This window comes from Aspergillus glaucus (assembly GCF_001890805.1).
Source record: "Aspergillus glaucus CBS 516.65 unplaced genomic scaffold ASPGLscaffold_9, whole genome shotgun sequence".
NCBI lineage: Eukaryota > Fungi > Ascomycota > Eurotiomycetes > Eurotiales > Aspergillaceae > Aspergillus > Aspergillus glaucus.
Genome location: NW_019170461.1, coordinates 406,161 through 423,963, shown reverse-complemented (window position 1 = coordinate 423,963; position 17,803 = coordinate 406,161). Strand labels below are relative to the sequence as shown.

The following is a 17,803-nucleotide window of genomic DNA, read 5'->3' as shown; positions in this document are numbered from 1 at the left end:
TGTCGTATAAAGTACGCAGGTGGTGGCATGGACTAAGCAATGTCTTCGAGATGATTAATCAAATGAGCCACCTCGCTGTTTGCTTGGGAATTCCGGTGTCGTGATTGCTTCAGAAATGCGCTAGGAAGGAAGCTTTCGACTGCGATTTAGCTAGCAGCGAAGCGCGCCCGAGAACCGCCCATCTAGGGCTAATGATGTGTCTTCGACAGAACCTGCCCGGACCTAATGAGAAAGTACGACCGCCCAATCGGAGTACTCCTAAACATGGAGTGCATCGTGGTATGTGCGTATGACCAGAAAGAGTCTGCAACCGTCCACCCGCATGTCCGTTCGCAAACGACTGCCATTACTGATATCACATACCTGACCTTCCCGCTCTCCTCAGCTCGCATCGAGTCTTGAGCATGACTACAGCATTGCCAGGCCGTCACGATTGCTATCCAAATCCCAGGTAACTCAGGCTCTCCCCATGAGACTAATGTGGTGCTGCTAGTCATACTAACATCAATGGCATTGACTATTACGCAGTCAGAGCGTCGGCATTTATACAGCGGCCATTCACACCAAATAGCAAAGAAATCAGATGATGGCTGTACATTATGCTCTACTGCATGAGTAAGTGGGACACTTTGAATATAATCTGATGTACTATACATAGTTACTGATATTAACTGTGGTACAGGTGGGTTGGAATCTGAATCAAACATATCTGACATTGCCTGGCTATTAAAGATGGCCTAGTATCTCTCAGACTGCATATGAGATGCCTCTGTCGTTTTTCGAGTACGCCCAGCAGTGGGCAGGCTATCTGAAGGATGGCCCTGTCGCCAATGCTGGTCTTGCAAAGATGCAGACGTACGGCCCATGGGACACAAGAAAGCGTCGTGACATGGAAGGCTTTGCAGCGATAATTGTCGTCATGCTCCTTGCCGCTTGAATACTGTCAATAGGGCTAGAAACTTGCTAAATAACGGGTGCCGGATGAGCTTTTTTGGGTCATCGGACAACCAAACCGATTTTACTGAGCATGTTGTAAAGAAACCTGTCAAAGCACAACAAACAGGCCAGACAAACAGCGCCAACATATCAAACGATGCCATACAAGCAATATGGGCAAACAAGGGCTTAAGCCGCACCACACAAATGCCTATAAAGACCGTTCATCGCCTAGATAGATTTCCTTTTCTTCTTCTTCCCCAGATTCGATATTCTCGTTGTTAGGCTACCTAGTCCAGATATGAATTTTATTCGTTTTATCTGCTAGTTTCCGAGCCCGTGACATGATGTTCACTTTGAAGCCCGTTATGTTGGAAGCATTCCTTCAGTGATTGCATCACATTATAGTAGGTAACATGCAGCCATAATGCCTTGGACAGGGATGCTCCGACCGATTGGACAAGAAATGCTGACCTTTGCAGAACGGAAAATCCTTTTGAACATCCGTACCATTTACCCCTATATTGACGTGCCGCCTTTTTGCTGCATTCTCGTATACAAATACCACCAAAGAAAAGTCAAGACAGAAGGACTGAATAAGGACCTCAAAGGAATATTGATAGACGAAGAAGCATTGAAGGTAGCCTTGCGAGTCCAAAAGGCAAGGAAACACAAACACAAGGTGACGAGGCCGCTGGAATAAATCCAGCATTACGGAATCAAGCATAATTGATGTCCCATTATATCCTAGTTGGTAAGTGAATGATTTGGCTACCCTTTAATTGATGCTCAACCCTGGTTACTGATTAATGCCGATAGTTCTTCAAGGCCGTACACCCCGCGAAGAGTGCACTTGACAGGATTTCGGCGTCGAGCTTGTCTATATACAAGGTTCTCTGGTCAGCAAAACCACAATTACAAGCCTGCAGCTGCTTCGTTGATCATATTTTATGAGCAGTGTTGGACGAGCCTGGCCCAAATCGTCAGGTTATTTGTGGTAGCAGTGTGAAATCTGATGATCTGGGACCAGAGGTCCAGGAAAATTGAGAAAGGTATGAGAAATGGTGGTTATCTGGGCGCCTTTTCGGTAAAATGGAATGTAACTTAGCAATTGTCGAGGCTAAGAGGACCGGGGAGGATTCTCAAGGCGTGATCCTAAATACCCTATACACCGCTTATGCCCTAACATGACTCCAGCGATTGTACACAATTCCTGTCGATAAACAATATGCAGCGTTAAGAGCAGTCTGCGGGCCATAAATCCCTCCAACGAGGCTCGAACAGGACTGGAAAAGATACGGGCTTCTCTGTGCGACAATAACCGTCAATTCCATGCACACACTGGCAATTCACTGCTGAACTATATATGCGTCGTGTTTCAATCATACGAACGATTTTCGCCTATGCGAGGAATTCTCAATTCTTATGTTGACGGTTACTCGCCCCTTGGTAATGTCAAGCTACCCGGTTACGCATTTTACGTTAGTGTATATGCAACAGCCGGGCGAAGTCGCCTATGCTAGGAATCTTTAATATGTGTTCGGCTTTAATTAGATGCGGAACTATGGCTTGAGGAAGAAAAGGAAATGTTCTTGGAGTGTCTGGTACGGTGGTATGGACTCTGCCAAGTAAGGATTTGATGAAGTGTTGCGAGCGGCGATCCCAAAGCAGTGGACCATTTTTTTAGGGATAGTTTAACTACAATTCTTTAACTGTCGCATCCACCATAGTCCTTCTGGCAGAAGGAATACTTCTCCTTCACACGACGACCCGCCCAAAGGAATTCCCACGCGAGCCGCGTTTGCGAAATGGGACGTCTAAATCAAGGAGGATCATCATGACACGTACAGGCTATCCCCCCAACCGAAGTCTTGGCCGAGGTCCCACTCAATACATTTAAATCGCGTGGCTGTCAGATTCAATGTCTTCCTCTCGCTTGAAACATTCAAGTGGAAACGCAACACTAGATGGAAGAAGATGGCAGCGGTCCGTAGTGGAAAGAACCAAGGTTATTGGGAGGATATGTCCAGACAGCAGAATTCACTCCCCAGAGGGGCTTCAACAACCGTACTCTGGATAAGGTACTTCTATGCGCCCACCACCGATCCACTGCCGTACAACGAGACTGAAGAAGTACTGATAACAGAACAGGGCAATGGGCTACGAACACATGATCGTGTGTTTTCCTCTTGATCTCGGTCAAGAGCATCCTCTTTTGTGATCTCTTTACGACCTGTCTGCCGAATGTGATATAAAACGCAAGACACAAGCAATGTGGGCTTCTGCCCAAGCAGTTGTTTATTTGCTTGAGAGCAAGTCAGCCCTACCCAAAGATCCACGATGACCACAGGACCTATGGCACAGATCCATCACTACGCTAGCGAAACATCAATTTACACCATTCAATGCCCAGCAAAACCGGAACGAGGTTAAAAGTTCCAGAGAAGATAAAACCCACAACTAATGAACCGCACATAACAGCCCGGATGATCGTGACTATGAAGTCAATGTCTGTTTGTTGCAAATCAACTGGCAAAGGAAGCCAGAGTTATTGCAGGGCCGGTTTGTGGACGTCTTGTTCTGATGCATCAAGCGATTGATCCATCCTTTTCCTGCAAAATTTTACTGTCAAGCAGGGTTCAGCGAAGCGCTGTCACGGACTATGTCCTCAGACTCTAGAAACAAGCGACAGAACAAAAGGTGTCGTTACATCGGCCAATTCCAATACAGACTGAGAAACAATATTCGTTGAAAGTATCAACTGAATACATAAAATCAATGGAACTCGACAGAACAGAGCACAAACAAGCACTGCTAGTAGATGACTAGTTGATTGTAGAATGTGATTGGGTAAATGGTCTATGGAGAGAATGTCTGCTATACTTGCGGCATAAATTGGCCACCGGCCCGTATGTTTTGAGGAGTAGACACTGGCACATAGCGTTGGAACCGTACAGAAAGTCAGATGAGACAACACACCCTCATTTCCTAACAGCAAAGACAGGCCGGACCTCAAACACGCGCTTCCAGTTCTCCACAAGCTTCTCGCCCACCTCATTACTAGCCTCCTGAATGAACTTGCAAAGGGATTTGTCGCCGAAATCCTCCCTGTCTGCCCACTCAAATCCCTCACGGTCATTATTCCAGAAGAATCTCGCTCTCAGTGCACCACTCTCAATCTCCCACCTTTGCTGCAACCTCATGTCGTCATCTCCACCGTCATCTTCAGGCTGCATATCCAAATCCGGCTGCGCATCGACAATAACAAATACCTCCCGAACACTAACGTAATAATCAAAAAACTCACATAGCGAGTTATCCTCACTCCTCAGCACGGCCTCAGGCATAGCAACCCTCGTAAACGCCGGACCGGGAAGATTAACATTTCTTTCCATAAGATCCGGTTCAAAATTTCGATCAAACGGCTCGCGGAAGAATTCGTCCCATTTATTGAATGGAACATACAACGTATCATGCTTGGGATCAAACGCACGAACAAACACAACGCACCCTCTCCCTCTATGAAACCGTATAGTAAGCCCCTGCTCGCGAACCCAGGCTAAGGCGAAACCACGAGCCTCGCGGTTAACGTAGAAGAGAGGTACTTCGAACTCAATGTCGTCTAGTAGCTCGTGGCGGAATTCGAAGTTTAGGTTTAGGTGGGGGTTTTCGAAGTCGTAATCTGGGTCTGATTCTGTTACGAGGCGCGGGGTCCAGCAGCCTTTCTTGTAGAAGTAGAGGGGTTGGTGGATTTTGTCGGGGAGGGCGTCTTGCCAGATTTGGTGGCGGAGTTCTGCGGGGAGGGATGGGAAGAGGGGGAATATGGATGCCATGATCTCGGATATCCAACAAACGTATGCAGGATAAAATTTTGGATGATATGGAGGAGTCTCTATGGAGGGATGTCAGATGGAGGAGAGATGTGTCATTTACTTTTGGATTAGCCAGTAGATTCACTGCCCTGATATTGGCGATGCAGTTGAATTAGAGAGGAGTGCTTTTGCAGTGAGGTCAGCCAGCGTAAGCACTAGTATGAAAGTGCAATAGATCTTCAATGATGGTGACGACGAGACAGACAATTAGTATGTCAACTAATCTCACTCCCTCACATGTCATACACACGCATGTAACAGCGATCCCAGAGCCTCAAATGGCTGCAGAACCCCCCCCCCCCCCCCAAGTAGAAGAATCAGCCCGGAATATTTACCACAGATCAGCATTGGGGATTCTTCACGTCGTTACACTGCAGTACCACCCCTATAGCACATAATGGCAGTGCAGGACGAGCGAAGCAACGGAGAATTCGACAGATGAAGTATGCTTAAAGAGTCTCAGTGTCTCAGAACGCGTGTGGTAGATAATGTAGGGTATACTTTGACATCTAGGGGTATTAACCAAGCCCGTCCAGTGGATAACTCAGAGCCTCAGAATGAGAATTTCTGTCTCGCTCTATCCTTCCCCATGCTGCTGCTATACCAGTAAATTACCGAGCATGAGACGATGCGTCACTTGAGAGGGGTTTTGGTTGCTGCTGACATGCTGTAGGAGGACGAGGATGATATATAAGAGCCATTAGAAATGCCATTGACCAAGAAGGCTCTCCAGAGCACTCACAACGCATCATCCAGTTACAACAAACCAAAGCCCAACATCGACAATCAATCAATATGCTCAACCTAAAGCTTCTCCTCCTCGCAACCCTGTTCCTGGCCACCCAGGTCTTCGCCTCCAGAATCTCCTATTCCACAACCTATACGGAAGGCGGCGTATCTGGACACGGCGGCGTCGAACAAAAGGCCGCCGGGAATATCCCAAACGACAAAGACAAATTCGTTCTCGACAATATAAAGACATGGTCTCACAACAAGTTCCAGGCCAGGAAAAACAGATCTATCATTTTGGTCTCGAGTGTCCAGAAAGTCAAGACCAAGGGCCAGGCTGCTAGCAATAATAACGAGGCGCAACAGCTCGTTAACCGGCATGTTAGGTCTCATTAGGCTGATTGGGTTGTAAGTCTCCTCCAACTGTTGGCTGATAGGGAGTTTCGTTACTGGTGTGATTAGCGAGTCTGGGATAAGGGCTTGCCGATATGCTGCTTTGGCTTGTCATGAACCGGGTGCAAGATGTCAATGGAGGATTCATGGTTGCTGTTAAGTCGTTGTATAGAGTTCTTCACTGCTGGAGTTTAAGCTCGGCCGACTATCAGCGGGTTCCTGTCTTTAGTGTTTCAGAATCAACATTCATGCAGGAAATAAATTGTCTTTGTGATTCGCCCATCGTAATTTCGATATTAAAACGGCGTAGATAAGGACGAAAGAAGTGGCAAAGTGAGCTAGGGATCTCTTAATGCGGCTCTTGCGTTGAGGTTGATATATCTTCATCGTCCACATAGTATGCGCCAACAAGATGACATTTGATGAAGTAAAATGCTCAATGTCACCTGGGCACCATGAAGACCAAATACCAACAAGTACGGCAATGCGCAGACATTAATATTCCTTGAAGAGTATTAACTAAATACAACGAATGAAACTCGCCAGCAAACACCTGCATACGCATTTTACTGATCCACAGACCAACCGACCGGCCGCAAATAACCATTTATTTCCTTTTCATAATGGCCAAGTCTGCACGCACCGCACGTATGTAATGTACTATACTCCATCCCCCTTGTCCATTTATCCGGTCCGTTAGATTGCAGGCGAGATAATCTAGTAACGAGGGCGGCAGAACTGTTGGTCACTTATCAGCTTCGCGTTCATTTGTCTATCCGTTTCTGTCGTGTATGGAGCCACTTACGCGGCCTTCATCGCAGACGAGAGGAGTACAGCAGGTGCTGCCGTGGGCGTTGGCGATGGTGAGGTTGGTGCAATGGTCCCCGCCCTATAATACCCATTAGTGATAAATCCCCCAGAGAGAGAGAGATATATATATATGGATTCGAGTTTGCGGGAAAACGTACGGCTTGGCAAGACGCCTGGCCCATGTTGAAGCCGGGCAGGGCGACCGCGACGGTGGCGGTGGCGAGGACGGTCAGAGCGGCGAGGAATTGCATTGTGATGGTTTGTCTTGGATAGTTCTTCGGAAACGACTGACGAAGATAGATCTGGTTGTTGGAGAGAGCTGTCAGTGAACGTAGGAACGAATAGAACAAGGGATGGTATGGTGGTGGAGGGACACGCGGTGGACCAGCCATCAACGTCAAAGATGGAATGGAATGTGTCTATTCGATTAAAAACGTACCTGAAAGGAATGAATTGAGGCACGAGGCAGAAGGAACGTGGAATTATTGAAGAAGAGAAGAAGGAAAAAAAGAGAAGAAGGAAAAAAAGGGAAGAGGAAGAGAAGGATTGAAGAAGATAGGAGGAAGCTCTGATAACGGGTATTTTTGGAAACTGATCGACAGGAGGTTATTGGCCGGTGCCTGGATTTCCGAATCGGGATAGTCTCAACATAGGAGACTCGCTTAAAATACAATACAATACATATGAGATGTTGTTATAAACGATAGAAAAGACAGCCGCCTGGTATCATGCAAGTAATTTTAATATCCAACACCAATTTCAAGTGAGTGTTAAAAAATCCCTAGCCATTTTGGCCGATGTTCATCTGTTTGGATTAGCATAGTTAGCATATGATTCCGAACTGACACTGACAGCTTGACACACGTACCCGTTCGTTTCTTCCCCTTCGAAGGCCCCTCATCCACGTCGAACCCGCCCGCTGCACGGATCGTGGATATTCGCTGTTTCGCTCGGATATCGCCCTGATCGGCCGCGCGCACATACCAAGCGCTGGCTTCGAATGGGTCCCGCTCACAGCCTAAGCCCGTTTCTGTGAAGAATGCAACGGCGTATTGTGCTTTTGGTAGCTCTGCAGGTGTCAGTGACATGTTCCATCCATTATTCCATGGACAAGGTACCTAAGTCCGCTGCTTGCTTGGCCCATTCATACGCTTCATTCGCATCCTGTTCCAAGATCGGCTCCGCTCCGACCAGGTACCAAGCACATATAGCCATCATGGCTAATGGATGTCCCTGCTCAGCAGCGCATGTGTAGTAATGGATACTTAACTGCGGATCGCGTGGACAGTGCAGTTTCCCATGCTCATACGCGTCGCCAAGTCGATAACTAGCCTCTGCATGGCCCAATTCAGCGGATCTGGTGAATAACTGTGCGGCATATGAGGCGTCTGGGAAGACATCATTGCCATATCCACTCTCATGGAGTAATCCTAGCTCATATGGTGCAGAATTATACTGCATGTCAGACGACTCGCTGGCTCGTTTCATCCACTTGATTCCCTCGCGGTATCGCTTCCGTCCTAGTCCCATGTCCCCCGTCAGACAAGCTTGTGCCATCCGCAACATCGCGCCGGGATGGTTCTTTGATGCTGCTTGTCGGTAAAATTGTGCTGCGCGCGCAGCTTCGACTCGTGTACCCCACCCGAGCTCATAGCAGAGAGCTGCACGATAACACGCCTCAACATGGCCGTGCTTGCTAGCTGCGACAAAGAGCGGAAATGCGCGGTCGTAGTCCTCTGCCCCTTTGCTGAACAGCCCGGAGGCGTACCCGTCACCAAGATAATACTGCGCATGTGGATGACTGCGGTCGGATAGGCGTCGCAGGATCGACTTTGCTGCTTTTCGTAAATGATCCGGTGTCATCTCGGTAGACTCCGTGGACCGGTTCTGAATAGAATCGAGGAGAAAGAGCGCAAACTCGTACTGCACGTTGGCGTTGTCCGTCTTCTTTACGTTTGCAAGGTACATGTCGAACGTTTGCTTTTTACGGAACAGGGATGCCTTGTCCCCGTCTGACGGCCGGAGATGCGCATTCCCTGGATTGACTGCGGGACTGGACTGAGAGTATCCTTCGAGCCATGAGACTTGAAAACCGGGCGAAGCTGTGGAGAGCCGTGAAAATGAAAACGCGCGATAGTCTTTGGGCGAGTGTCGAGCTCGTTCTGATCCGGATGAGAAGCTATCGCCCAGCGCGATGCTATCTAGACTGTCGCTTACGACAGACCATGAGCCGCTGCTGGATGCGAATGAATTTCTGTGGGGGGCGTCTTCGAGTTGCGCATTCCAAGGTATTGGTTTGCGAGGGATGTAGCAGCTTCTAGGCCGCTCAACGTATTCCATGGTTCTGTTCAAACAAGAATATGGCAATGAACAAATCAGCGCGATGCAATGACTCCAAGACAAAAGCAAGATATCAACTTGGTCACATGGAGGGTATTCGACGACAATTGTGCAACACTTACAATGCACTCTCAGACGTCAAATATGTGGACAGTATGATAATATAGAAGTCTGACAAAGACATCATCGCTAGCAGTGAATAAAGGGCAGACAATCCCGAATAAACCGAAGCGAATCAGCCGCAGAACAGCTGTTTGCTTGCCTCACTGGCTATCCAGCTGTCCAGGTCCAATTAATCCACTTGACATCGTGTTCCGGAGCCCTCCTCTTGAACTTTAACCATGTGCCTGCATTGGCTGTTCTCATCGTATCCTGGGGATTAGTATATGGTGCTGATGACGGCTTTCTTTGTTGTACATGCCTGTCATTATTCACCGACAAAGAAATGGCGCAGATTACTGCCAGTTGTCTGCCTGAAATAGCATTGCTGACGCCTCGCATTAATTCCCCCTTTGATCCGAATTCTTTGGGATTCTACATATTAGGCATGAATGTATTGCTTTTTGATGCTGAGAAGTACCCCAAATGCAGCTGTATGATACCAACCCGTACCGTATCGTAAAAGTGAATAAAGATCGGACGGTAGTTACTTCCCCGCTTTACCCGATCTGGCCAAGTTTCAGGTCCATTAATTGTGGGGTGATGGGTCGATTGCCCCTCGCGACGGATATGATGTCAGGTGACAAACATACTATCCCCAATTAGGCATAATTGGTCCGTGGTGCGATCTGTTTTGGCCAGGTCTGCTCGTCTTTCTATTTGGGCCAGAACTGTCGCATCGTTGGCTGTGCCTGATGCTGACTTGAAGATCCAGAGTTGAAAGGATTGTCTCGACATTACGAATGCGATGCACGACTGATCACGATTGAACGAACACCTGTCCATGAATAACAACAAACCGTCTACGACCCTCGCATCGCCGTTCATGCTACACATTCCAGCATAATGTCCTTACCACAACGCCCGGGAAATATTTCCCCCCGGCGCGACGACCGTGCAGTCTATAGAGACCCTTCGCGAAGACGACGACGCCGGGATAGCGAGACCGAAGGCGATAGCGACGCCTACCACCGATCTACTTCCTCCCATCGACATCGTCGTTATCACTATGGCAGTTCTCACAGATCAGAACCTTCCCGAGATGTCGACGAAGAGAGAAACATGCCCGGCGCGGACACACGCCACAGAAGAAACCTAGTCAAACCAGAGCGCAGTCGCATCGACCCCAGCCATCCGACTTACTATTACCAACAACACTCCCAAAATATGCCTGTTAATCCATCAACAACGGGAAACGAGCCTCTTCCCGATGATGACTCGGATAGTGTACACAGTGCGGAGGATCAACCGACAAAGATTAGGAAACCGATCGAACGACGACAACGCAAGAGACGACGGGTATCTCGCAAAGTGTCGAAGCAGGCCGGGATAGAGGAAAAAAAACGACAGGATGCTATGGAACAGGTCCGGCCACCTAGTCCGTGGACAGCTTATTGTGCTCTTATCACGTTTTGGGCGCCGGATTTTGTTCTAGAATGCTTTGGAATGCCGCAAAAGGCGCAACGGAGTGCTTGGCGGGAGAAAATGGGTCTGATTTCTATTATCCTCATGATTGCGGCATTTGTCGGTTTCCTTACATTCGGATTCACGGCTACGGTCTGTGGGACGCCGCCACTCCGTTTGAAAATCAACCAGATCAACACCAACTACATGGTCTTCCAGGGGTCGGCTTATGATTTGACCAAGTTCGAGCATCCAGCCGCTGCTGGTATTCCTGACAACACGAACCTTCTCTACGACCTGCCTCACAAGTATGGTGGCCAAGATGGGAGTTTCTTCTTCCAGGAAGTCAACGGTGCTTGCAAGGGTCTTATTACTCTAGCTGACGGGTCGGATGTGCCCTCCAATAGTGATGGAGATGTGGCTTGGTACTTTCCCTGCACAGCGTTTAACCAAGATGGTTCGTCTGAGCTTAATCAGACTGAGTCTTACTATGCCGGCTGGGCGTGCCATACTTCGGGCACGGCCCGGAATCAATTCTGGAGCATGAAGAGTGAGGGAGACGTTTATTATACGTGGGAGGATACCAAGAACACCAGTCGGAACTTGGCCGTCTACTCCGGAAATGTTTTAGACCTTGATCTTCTCCGATGGATGAACGGTTCACAGGTCCAATACCCGTCCAAATTCGAAGAACTTCGCACCAATTCCGATGTTCGCGGCGTCGACTTAACGTACTACCTGCAAAACGGCCAGGATAAGCAGATAGGGAAGTGTCTCTCCCAAATCGTCAAAGTCGGAAGTATCGACACGGATACGGTTGGATGTATCGCGTCAAAGGTCGTCCTCTACGTCTCCCTGGTCTTCATTCTCTCCATCGTCATTGTCAAGTTCGCTTTTGCGCTTCTCTTCCAATGGTTCCTGGCTCCTCGCTTTGCAGCGCAGAAGACGAGTATGGGCTCCGATTCCAAGACACGGAATCAACAGATTGAGGATTGGTCAAACGATATCTACCGTCCGGGACCGCGTCTTGCAGATCCCCTGTCCGATCGACCCAGCAAGAGGGCTAGCTTCCTACCGACCACCTCGCGATTCTCAAGTCCTTACACCGGCAGCAGTGCCGGCAAGCAACGAGTTCCGTATGTCACCATGGCCAGTCAAAATTCCACGTCACGGCTTATGCCACCCGCAGCTGCGTCCGCGGATCTATATAACAGCCCTAAAGGCAGCATCGGTGGTACAGTAACCGACAAGGTCACAGAAGCAGATACTGCAGGAGGACCAGGAGGAATCATCCACTCAGCAGTGGTCCCTCAACCACCGCCGGAATGGCAGCCATATGGGTTCCCCTTGGCACATGCTATATGCTTAGTGACATGTTACTCTGAAGGAGAGGATGGAATCAGGACTACGCTTGACTCAGTCGCCATGACTGATTACCCCAATAGCCACAAAACAATGGTCGTCATTTGCGATGGGATTATCAAGGGTAAAGGTGAAGATTACTCGACTCCGGAGATTGTTCTTCGCATGATGAAGGATCCTATTATTCCTCGTGATGCGGTTAAGTCGTTCTCCTACGTTGCCGTCGCGACGGGATCGAAGCGCCATAATATGGCCAAGGTTTACGCAGGCTTTTACGATTATGGTCAATCATCAGTCGTACCACCAGACAAACAGCAGCGCGTCCCGATGATGATCATTGTCAAGACCGGCACGCGGCCAGAGTCCAAGGTTGCGAAGCCGGGAAACCGTGGAAAGCGGGATAGTCAGATCATCTTGATGGCGCTTCTGCAGAAAGTCATGTTTGATGAGCGGATGACGGAGCTGGAGTTTGAGATGTTCAACGGCCTCTGGAATGTGACCGGTATACCGCCTGATTTCTATGAGGTCGTCCTCATGGTGGATGCAGATACCAAGGTGTTCCCGGACAGTCTGACGCATATGATCTCTGCGATGGTGAAAGACCCCGAAGTAATGGGTCTCTGCGGCGAGACGAAAATTGCAAACAAAACAGAAAGCTGGGTGACGATGATCCAAGTCTTTGAGTACTTCATCTCCCACCACCAGTCCAAATCCTTCGAGTCTGTCTTCGGTGGTGTCACCTGCCTTCCCGGATGTTTCTCGATGTACCGCATCAAAGCACCAAAAGGAGGCCAAAACTACTGGGTTCCCATCCTCGCTAACCCAGACGTCGTCGAACACTACTCCGAAAACGTAGTTGACACATTACACAAGAAGAACCTTCTCCTTCTAGGCGAAGACCGCTACCTCTCGACTCTAATGCTCAAAACCTTCCCCAAGCGCAAACAGGTCTTCGTCCCGCAGGCTGTTTGCAAAACCGTTGTTCCTGAAAAATTCCGCGTGTTATTGTCCCAGCGCCGCCGCTGGATTAACAGTACCGTCCACAACCTCTTTGAACTCATGCTCGTGCGCGACCTGTGTGGGACATTCTGCTTCAGCATGCAGTTTGTCGTCTTCATCGAGTTGGTCGGCACACTCGTCCTTCCCGCCGCTATTGCCTTCACCTTCTACGTCGTCATCTCGTCAATCGTCAACAAACCCGTGCAAGTGATTCCACTCGTCCTGCTTGCACTAATCTTGGGTCTACCTGGTGTGTTAATCATCGTGACTGCGCACCGACTGGTATACGTCCTGTGGATGTTTATCTACCTTCTCTCCCTGCCCATATGGAACTTTGTCTTGCCGACATACGCGTACTGGAAGTTTGATGATTTCAGCTGGGGTGATACGAGGAAGACAGCGGGCGAAGAGAAGAAGGGAAATGATGTTGAGGGAGAGTTTGATAGTACGAAGATTACGATGAAGAGGTGGAGGGATTTTGAGAGAGGTATGTTTCCTTCTTTTTCTTTTGCGTGTTTATGGGGTTTGTACTGACTGATGCAGATCGACGTCTCCAACTTCAAGCTGGAAAAGTCCAGCATGGGTATTCCTATGGACATGGGAATTACGATTGATGTTATTATGGAATGTGCTACGACTGATTGATTGATTTAATGTAATGTCTCCCATCTAATGGGAGGTTTCTGTTTCCGTGCTTTGTATATTTCTTGACCTATGATCCGAGCCTAATGTACACTTATGAGCAATCACATCTCACGTGGGACAAAACCAATGCATTGTCATCTACACTGTCCACACTGCTGTCCACTCAGACCTCGTCCATAACAAATGACCATTCTGCAGTGAAGGCAGCGGGGTGCCTTCAGCCTCACTTGCTTTAAAATGCAGCATTCCCTCCAAAATTCCGACACCTGTCGATCGCAGCCCACTCCGAGCCCAACAAAGTTCACAAAGAAAACGTGGTCAACTGCAAATCGCTGACGTGACAGCCGAGATACATATATTCCCTGTTTTTCTGCATAGAAGGAAAGAGACTGATCACTGCGCTATTCTGGCATGTCTCAACAAGAAGATCGGGGAGTTGTTTCCTCTTTACCATTTTCTTCTTTTGTCTCGTCTCGGAATCATTTTCCTTCTTATACTAGTGATACTCGTATTCACCCCGCTGCGCCGTCATGTGACTTTCTAGTCATCGCCGCAGGTGATCATCACCATCACCGTCCTCGCCATCTTCGCTCTCACCACCGCAACACCTCGAGTATTAACACCAACGACAGCACCCATGGCGACGACATGACTCCACAGGATGCCCTCAACCATCCCCGCCCCCATCCTCACTCCCTCTCCGCATTCACCGCCGTCTCGCAATACCCCTACGCCATCCCCTCGGACTCGCAACCGCAACCCGTGTCCGAGGTCGTCAACGCCGCCGTGATCAATCGCGACCCGTTACCAAGATTTAATCCCGGAAACCCGGTAAACACAAATAACAACACAGAAACAGAACTCGAAACAGACGAAGAACTCCTCCGCTCGCGCCGCCACAACTCCTCCGAAGACCCCTTCACCACAGGCTATGGCTACGGACAGGTCCGTCGCGGCAGCGATCGCCGTCGCTGGATGATCATGACGGCAGAAGACGGCCGCGGGAGCGAAGTGGAGATTGAGTCGCCGCTTGGGGATGTAAGATCTGTTTCGCCGGTGGGGATACTTAGGGAGGAGGATAGGGGCGCGGAGGGAGATGAGTTTATGGCGCCGGATCCGGATCCGTTTGATCCTATTGGTCATCCGCGGGGGGGCAGGGGCAGTTATGACTATGATGATGGTTATGATGATGGTACTCCGGGGATTGGTCTTTTTGGGCCAAGGCCTGCGGGGGCAGGGATGCGTGGTTTTGAAGATGAGGGGGTTGGGCTGACGCGCATGGCGCAGATGTTTGATGAGGATGATTTTGAGGAAGAGGCGGACGGAGGGGGAAGGGGAGGGGGAGATATGAATTCGCAGTATAGTATGAATTTTTTGGGTGAGGGGGAGGCTGATGAGAATGGGCTTGAGGAGAATGAGAATGAAGATGACGGCCAGGGCGGAGAGGAGATTGTTATTGGTGGTGGTGGTGGTGGAATGGGAATGCTGAATGTTGGCGCACACAATATGGCGATGCTTGATGATGAGTTCCCGGTGACTAGTATGTTCCCATTCCCTATGAAAAGAATAAAAGAAACTGACAAGTGCAAAGCGTACGAGCGGAATTTCACTATCGACCAGTTCGTCCAACAATGGGTGTGCCAGTCACATGCACAAATCGGAAGTGACCAACTCTTCATCGCACCACAGCGCAGCTCAATCCTCCTCAGCGCAAATCGCCCAGAAAAAGTCGTCCGTCCCGCCGGCGATGACAGAGTGGACTTTTTCGATCTCCAGCGGATCCCCTGGTGGGAGACGTTGAGAGCTAAGCGCGCAGACGCACGCACGCAGCGCGATTTGTGGTATCGACCGTACATGAACTTGCAGCACACGCCGCATGAAACGGCCAAGAGGATACGGCCGAATGAGTTCTACTTTCGCGAAAAGGCCATGTACAGCAAGCATCGGGCGTCGATTGAGCATTTCCAGCTGCGCAATTTGATGTCTGTCCCGGCGTATAACACGGTGCACTTTGCTAGTGAATGGCGGCTTTATTCCTGGATTCCGGCGTACGACGACCTAACCTGTCTGATGGACCTATCACGCCCGACAACATGGGAAAACAGCGTCTTCCATAGCCCCGTCAAGATCTCCACAATGAAAACCGCCCACGGCGTCTCAATCGTAGGCGGATTCGCCGGCGAATACGCCATCCGCGCCGAAGGCGACACCACATCCACAACCCTCATACCCGGCACAACAACCCCAGCATCCACCCCCAGCACCCACGGCTTCGTCACCCGCGACCTCAACGGCATAACCAACCACATCGACATAATCCCGCACCGCACCTCCCGCAACCCAATGGGCATCTTCGCCTCCAACGACAACCACCTCCGCACCCTCGACATCGAAACTGACACCTTCATCTCCGACTACGACCTCTCCCGCGCCGTAAACTGCACCTCCACATCACCCGATGGCCGCCTGCGCGTGGTAGTAGGCGACTCACCAGACGCCCTCATCATCGAAGCAGACACTGGCCGCCCGGTACAACCCCTCCGCGGCCACCGCGACTTCGGCTTCGCCTGTGCCTGGTCACCCGACATGCTACACGTCGCGACGGGGAACCAAGACAAAATAACCATAATCTGGGACGCGCGCATGTGGAAACCCCTCACCATGCTCTCCTCCGATATCTCTGGCTACCGGTCCCTCCGCTATTCCCCCGTCGGCGGCGGCCCCCGCACACTACTCATGACTGAACCCGCAGACAGAATCACAATCGTTGACGCGCAGACATACACAACCCGACAAGTGCATGATTTCTTCGGCGAAATTGCCGGCGCGGATTTCAGTCCGGACGGCGGGGAGATCTGGGTTGCGAATTCTGATGATGTGTATGGTGGGTTTATGGAGTTTGAGAGGAGGGCTTGGGGAAAGGGAATTGAGGCTGGGGAGGAAGAGTTGGGGGATGATGGGAGGTGTGTTGTGGGTGGTGCGAGGGAGAGGGGGATGAGGTTTTTGGGGGGGTTGAGTTGGGAGGAGTATGAGATGTTGTTACTTTAGGTTTTCTCTACTTTTTCTTGTTTTCCCCCACTTTTCGTGTTGTTGTTTTATTTTGTCCGCTGCATTGCCGCTGCATTGAGTTGGGACATTGTTCTGTTTCTGTTTTTGAGATTTGTATTCTTTCGGCTACTTACTGTAGTCAGGGTGGTGTTTTGCTTATGTTTTACACCTGCATAGCGTATGATACCATTGCGTTTCATCTTCATCATTCATTTCATTCAATATGTATCAAACATAGATATGGTTATGTACTTTAAAGGAACATTCAAGTCAAGCTGTACAAAATGAAAATGGAATCATAACTTCGTCAAGGCCATTACATGAACTTGCTCGCCAAGCTCAACAAGCCACTAGCACCACCAGAGCTGCTAGGGCCACCGGTGCCCTGCGAGCCGCTGCCGTTGCCCTTCATGTACATCTTAAGAGCCATCTCAGCGGCCGAGTTGACGGCGGATTGCTTGTCGCCGCTCTGCACGTTCGTTAGTATCACTCCAATCAACTTCGGAAGGTATGGGGGGAACATACAGCCTGACCACCAGAGTTCTTCTTCTCCCACAAATCACCAGCCTGCGACATGGCAATACCAATCAACTTATTCTTATCCATACCACCTGAGCTTGAGCTCGATCCCGATCCCGAACCAGAGTCACTCGAACTAAACATCTTCAACGCCTGCATGGCAGCGCCCATACCAACGGAGTTCGAGTCGTGCTTGCGGTCATCAGACCCGCCGTTGTACAGCGACTGGTGCGCGGAAACCATTTCGTCATCGTTGACCTCGTCGTTCTTGTAGTCCTTCTTCTTCTTTTGGTCTTTGATGAAGGACAGGGCGCTGCTGAACAGGCTGCTGTCGCCCGAGCCACCGGAGGATTGAGCGTGCGAGAGGGCGGGGTTGAGGTCGTCATCCGAGTCGGAGTCGTGGTGGCCGTGGCCCTGAGACGAGCCTCCATAGCCGCCGGAGCTGTTGCCGTAGCCGCCAGAGCTACCGTGAGAAGGCCCTCCGTGGCTACCGGAGCTACCTCCGTAGGAAGGGCCGCCGTAGGAGTCACCACCGCCGTAGCCGCTGGACTGAGGGGGACCACCGTGACCACCGGAGCTACCACCAT

The 17,803-nt window shown here is 50.0% G+C and overlaps 7 protein-coding genes across 7 annotated transcripts in view; 3 read left to right on the top strand and 4 right to left on the bottom strand.

The window, feature by feature from the left end:
* Nucleotides 1–3,749: 3,749 nt before the first annotated feature.
* Nucleotides 3,750–5,021, bottom strand: ASPGLDRAFT_46550 (2EXR domain-containing protein). Its single transcript, XM_022546467.1, has one exon. It carries the CDS (start codon nucleotides 4,767–4,769, stop codon nucleotides 3,918–3,920), a length of 852 nt encoding a protein of 283 aa, XP_022401357.1. The 5' UTR covers nucleotides 4,770–5,021; the 3' UTR covers nucleotides 3,750–3,917.
* A 150-nt stretch (nucleotides 5,022–5,171) lies between these two features.
* ASPGLDRAFT_46548 (uncharacterized protein) lies at nucleotides 5,172–6,210 on the top strand. Its single transcript, XM_022546466.1, has one exon. The coding sequence runs from the start codon at nucleotides 5,604–5,606 to the stop codon at nucleotides 5,931–5,933; it is 330 nt and encodes a 109-aa protein (XP_022401356.1). The 5' UTR covers nucleotides 5,172–5,603; the 3' UTR covers nucleotides 5,934–6,210.
* On the bottom strand, nucleotides 6,055–6,638 carry ASPGLDRAFT_1460804 (uncharacterized protein). The gene is made up of 2 exons (XM_022541875.1): nucleotides 6,439–6,638; nucleotides 6,055–6,386 (listed from the first exon to the last, which is right to left on the bottom strand). Exons 1-2 carry the CDS (start codon nucleotides 6,535–6,537, stop codon nucleotides 6,177–6,179), a joined length of 309 nt encoding a protein of 102 aa, XP_022401355.1. The 5' UTR covers nucleotides 6,538–6,638; the 3' UTR covers nucleotides 6,055–6,176.
* Nucleotides 6,639–7,510: 872 nt separating this feature from the next.
* chs3 (putative chitin synthase activator (Chs3)) lies at nucleotides 7,511–9,080 on the bottom strand (the record flags this gene model as incomplete). Its single annotated transcript, XM_022544519.1, has 3 exons — nucleotides 7,511–7,545; nucleotides 7,609–7,809; nucleotides 7,859–9,080. 3 exons carry the CDS (start codon nucleotides 9,078–9,080, stop codon nucleotides 7,511–7,513), a joined length of 1,458 nt encoding a protein of 485 aa, XP_022401354.1.
* Nucleotides 9,081–10,085: 1,005 nt separating this feature from the next.
* Nucleotides 10,086–13,618, top strand: chsF (chitin synthase CHS3; the record flags this gene model as incomplete). The annotated part of the gene is made up of 2 exons (XM_022540535.1): nucleotides 10,086–13,491; nucleotides 13,548–13,618. The coding sequence occupies 2 exons, from the start codon at nucleotides 10,086–10,088 to the stop codon at nucleotides 13,616–13,618; spliced, it is 3,477 nt and encodes a 1,158-aa protein (XP_022401353.1).
* Nucleotides 13,619–14,297: 679 nt separating this feature from the next.
* Nucleotides 14,298–16,697, top strand: ASPGLDRAFT_35139 (WD40 repeat domain-containing protein; the record flags this gene model as incomplete). The annotated part of the gene is made up of 2 exons (XM_022544518.1): nucleotides 14,298–15,189; nucleotides 15,241–16,697. 2 exons carry the CDS (start codon nucleotides 14,298–14,300, stop codon nucleotides 16,695–16,697), a joined length of 2,349 nt encoding a protein of 782 aa, XP_022401352.1.
* The window catches only part of ASPGLDRAFT_1516651 (uncharacterized protein), a gene marked incomplete at its 5' end in the record, with an annotated part of 1,576 nt that continues 301 nt past the window's right edge, over nucleotides 16,529–17,803 (bottom strand). Inside the window, 2 exons of the mRNA XM_022542280.1 lie at nucleotides 16,529–17,166; nucleotides 17,223–17,793. Of these exons, the coding sequence (XP_022401351.1) occupies nucleotides 17,014–17,166; nucleotides 17,223–17,793 (724 nt within the window). The 3' untranslated portion in view covers nucleotides 16,529–17,013. The remainder of the gene's footprint in view (nucleotides 17,167–17,222; nucleotides 17,794–17,803) is intronic.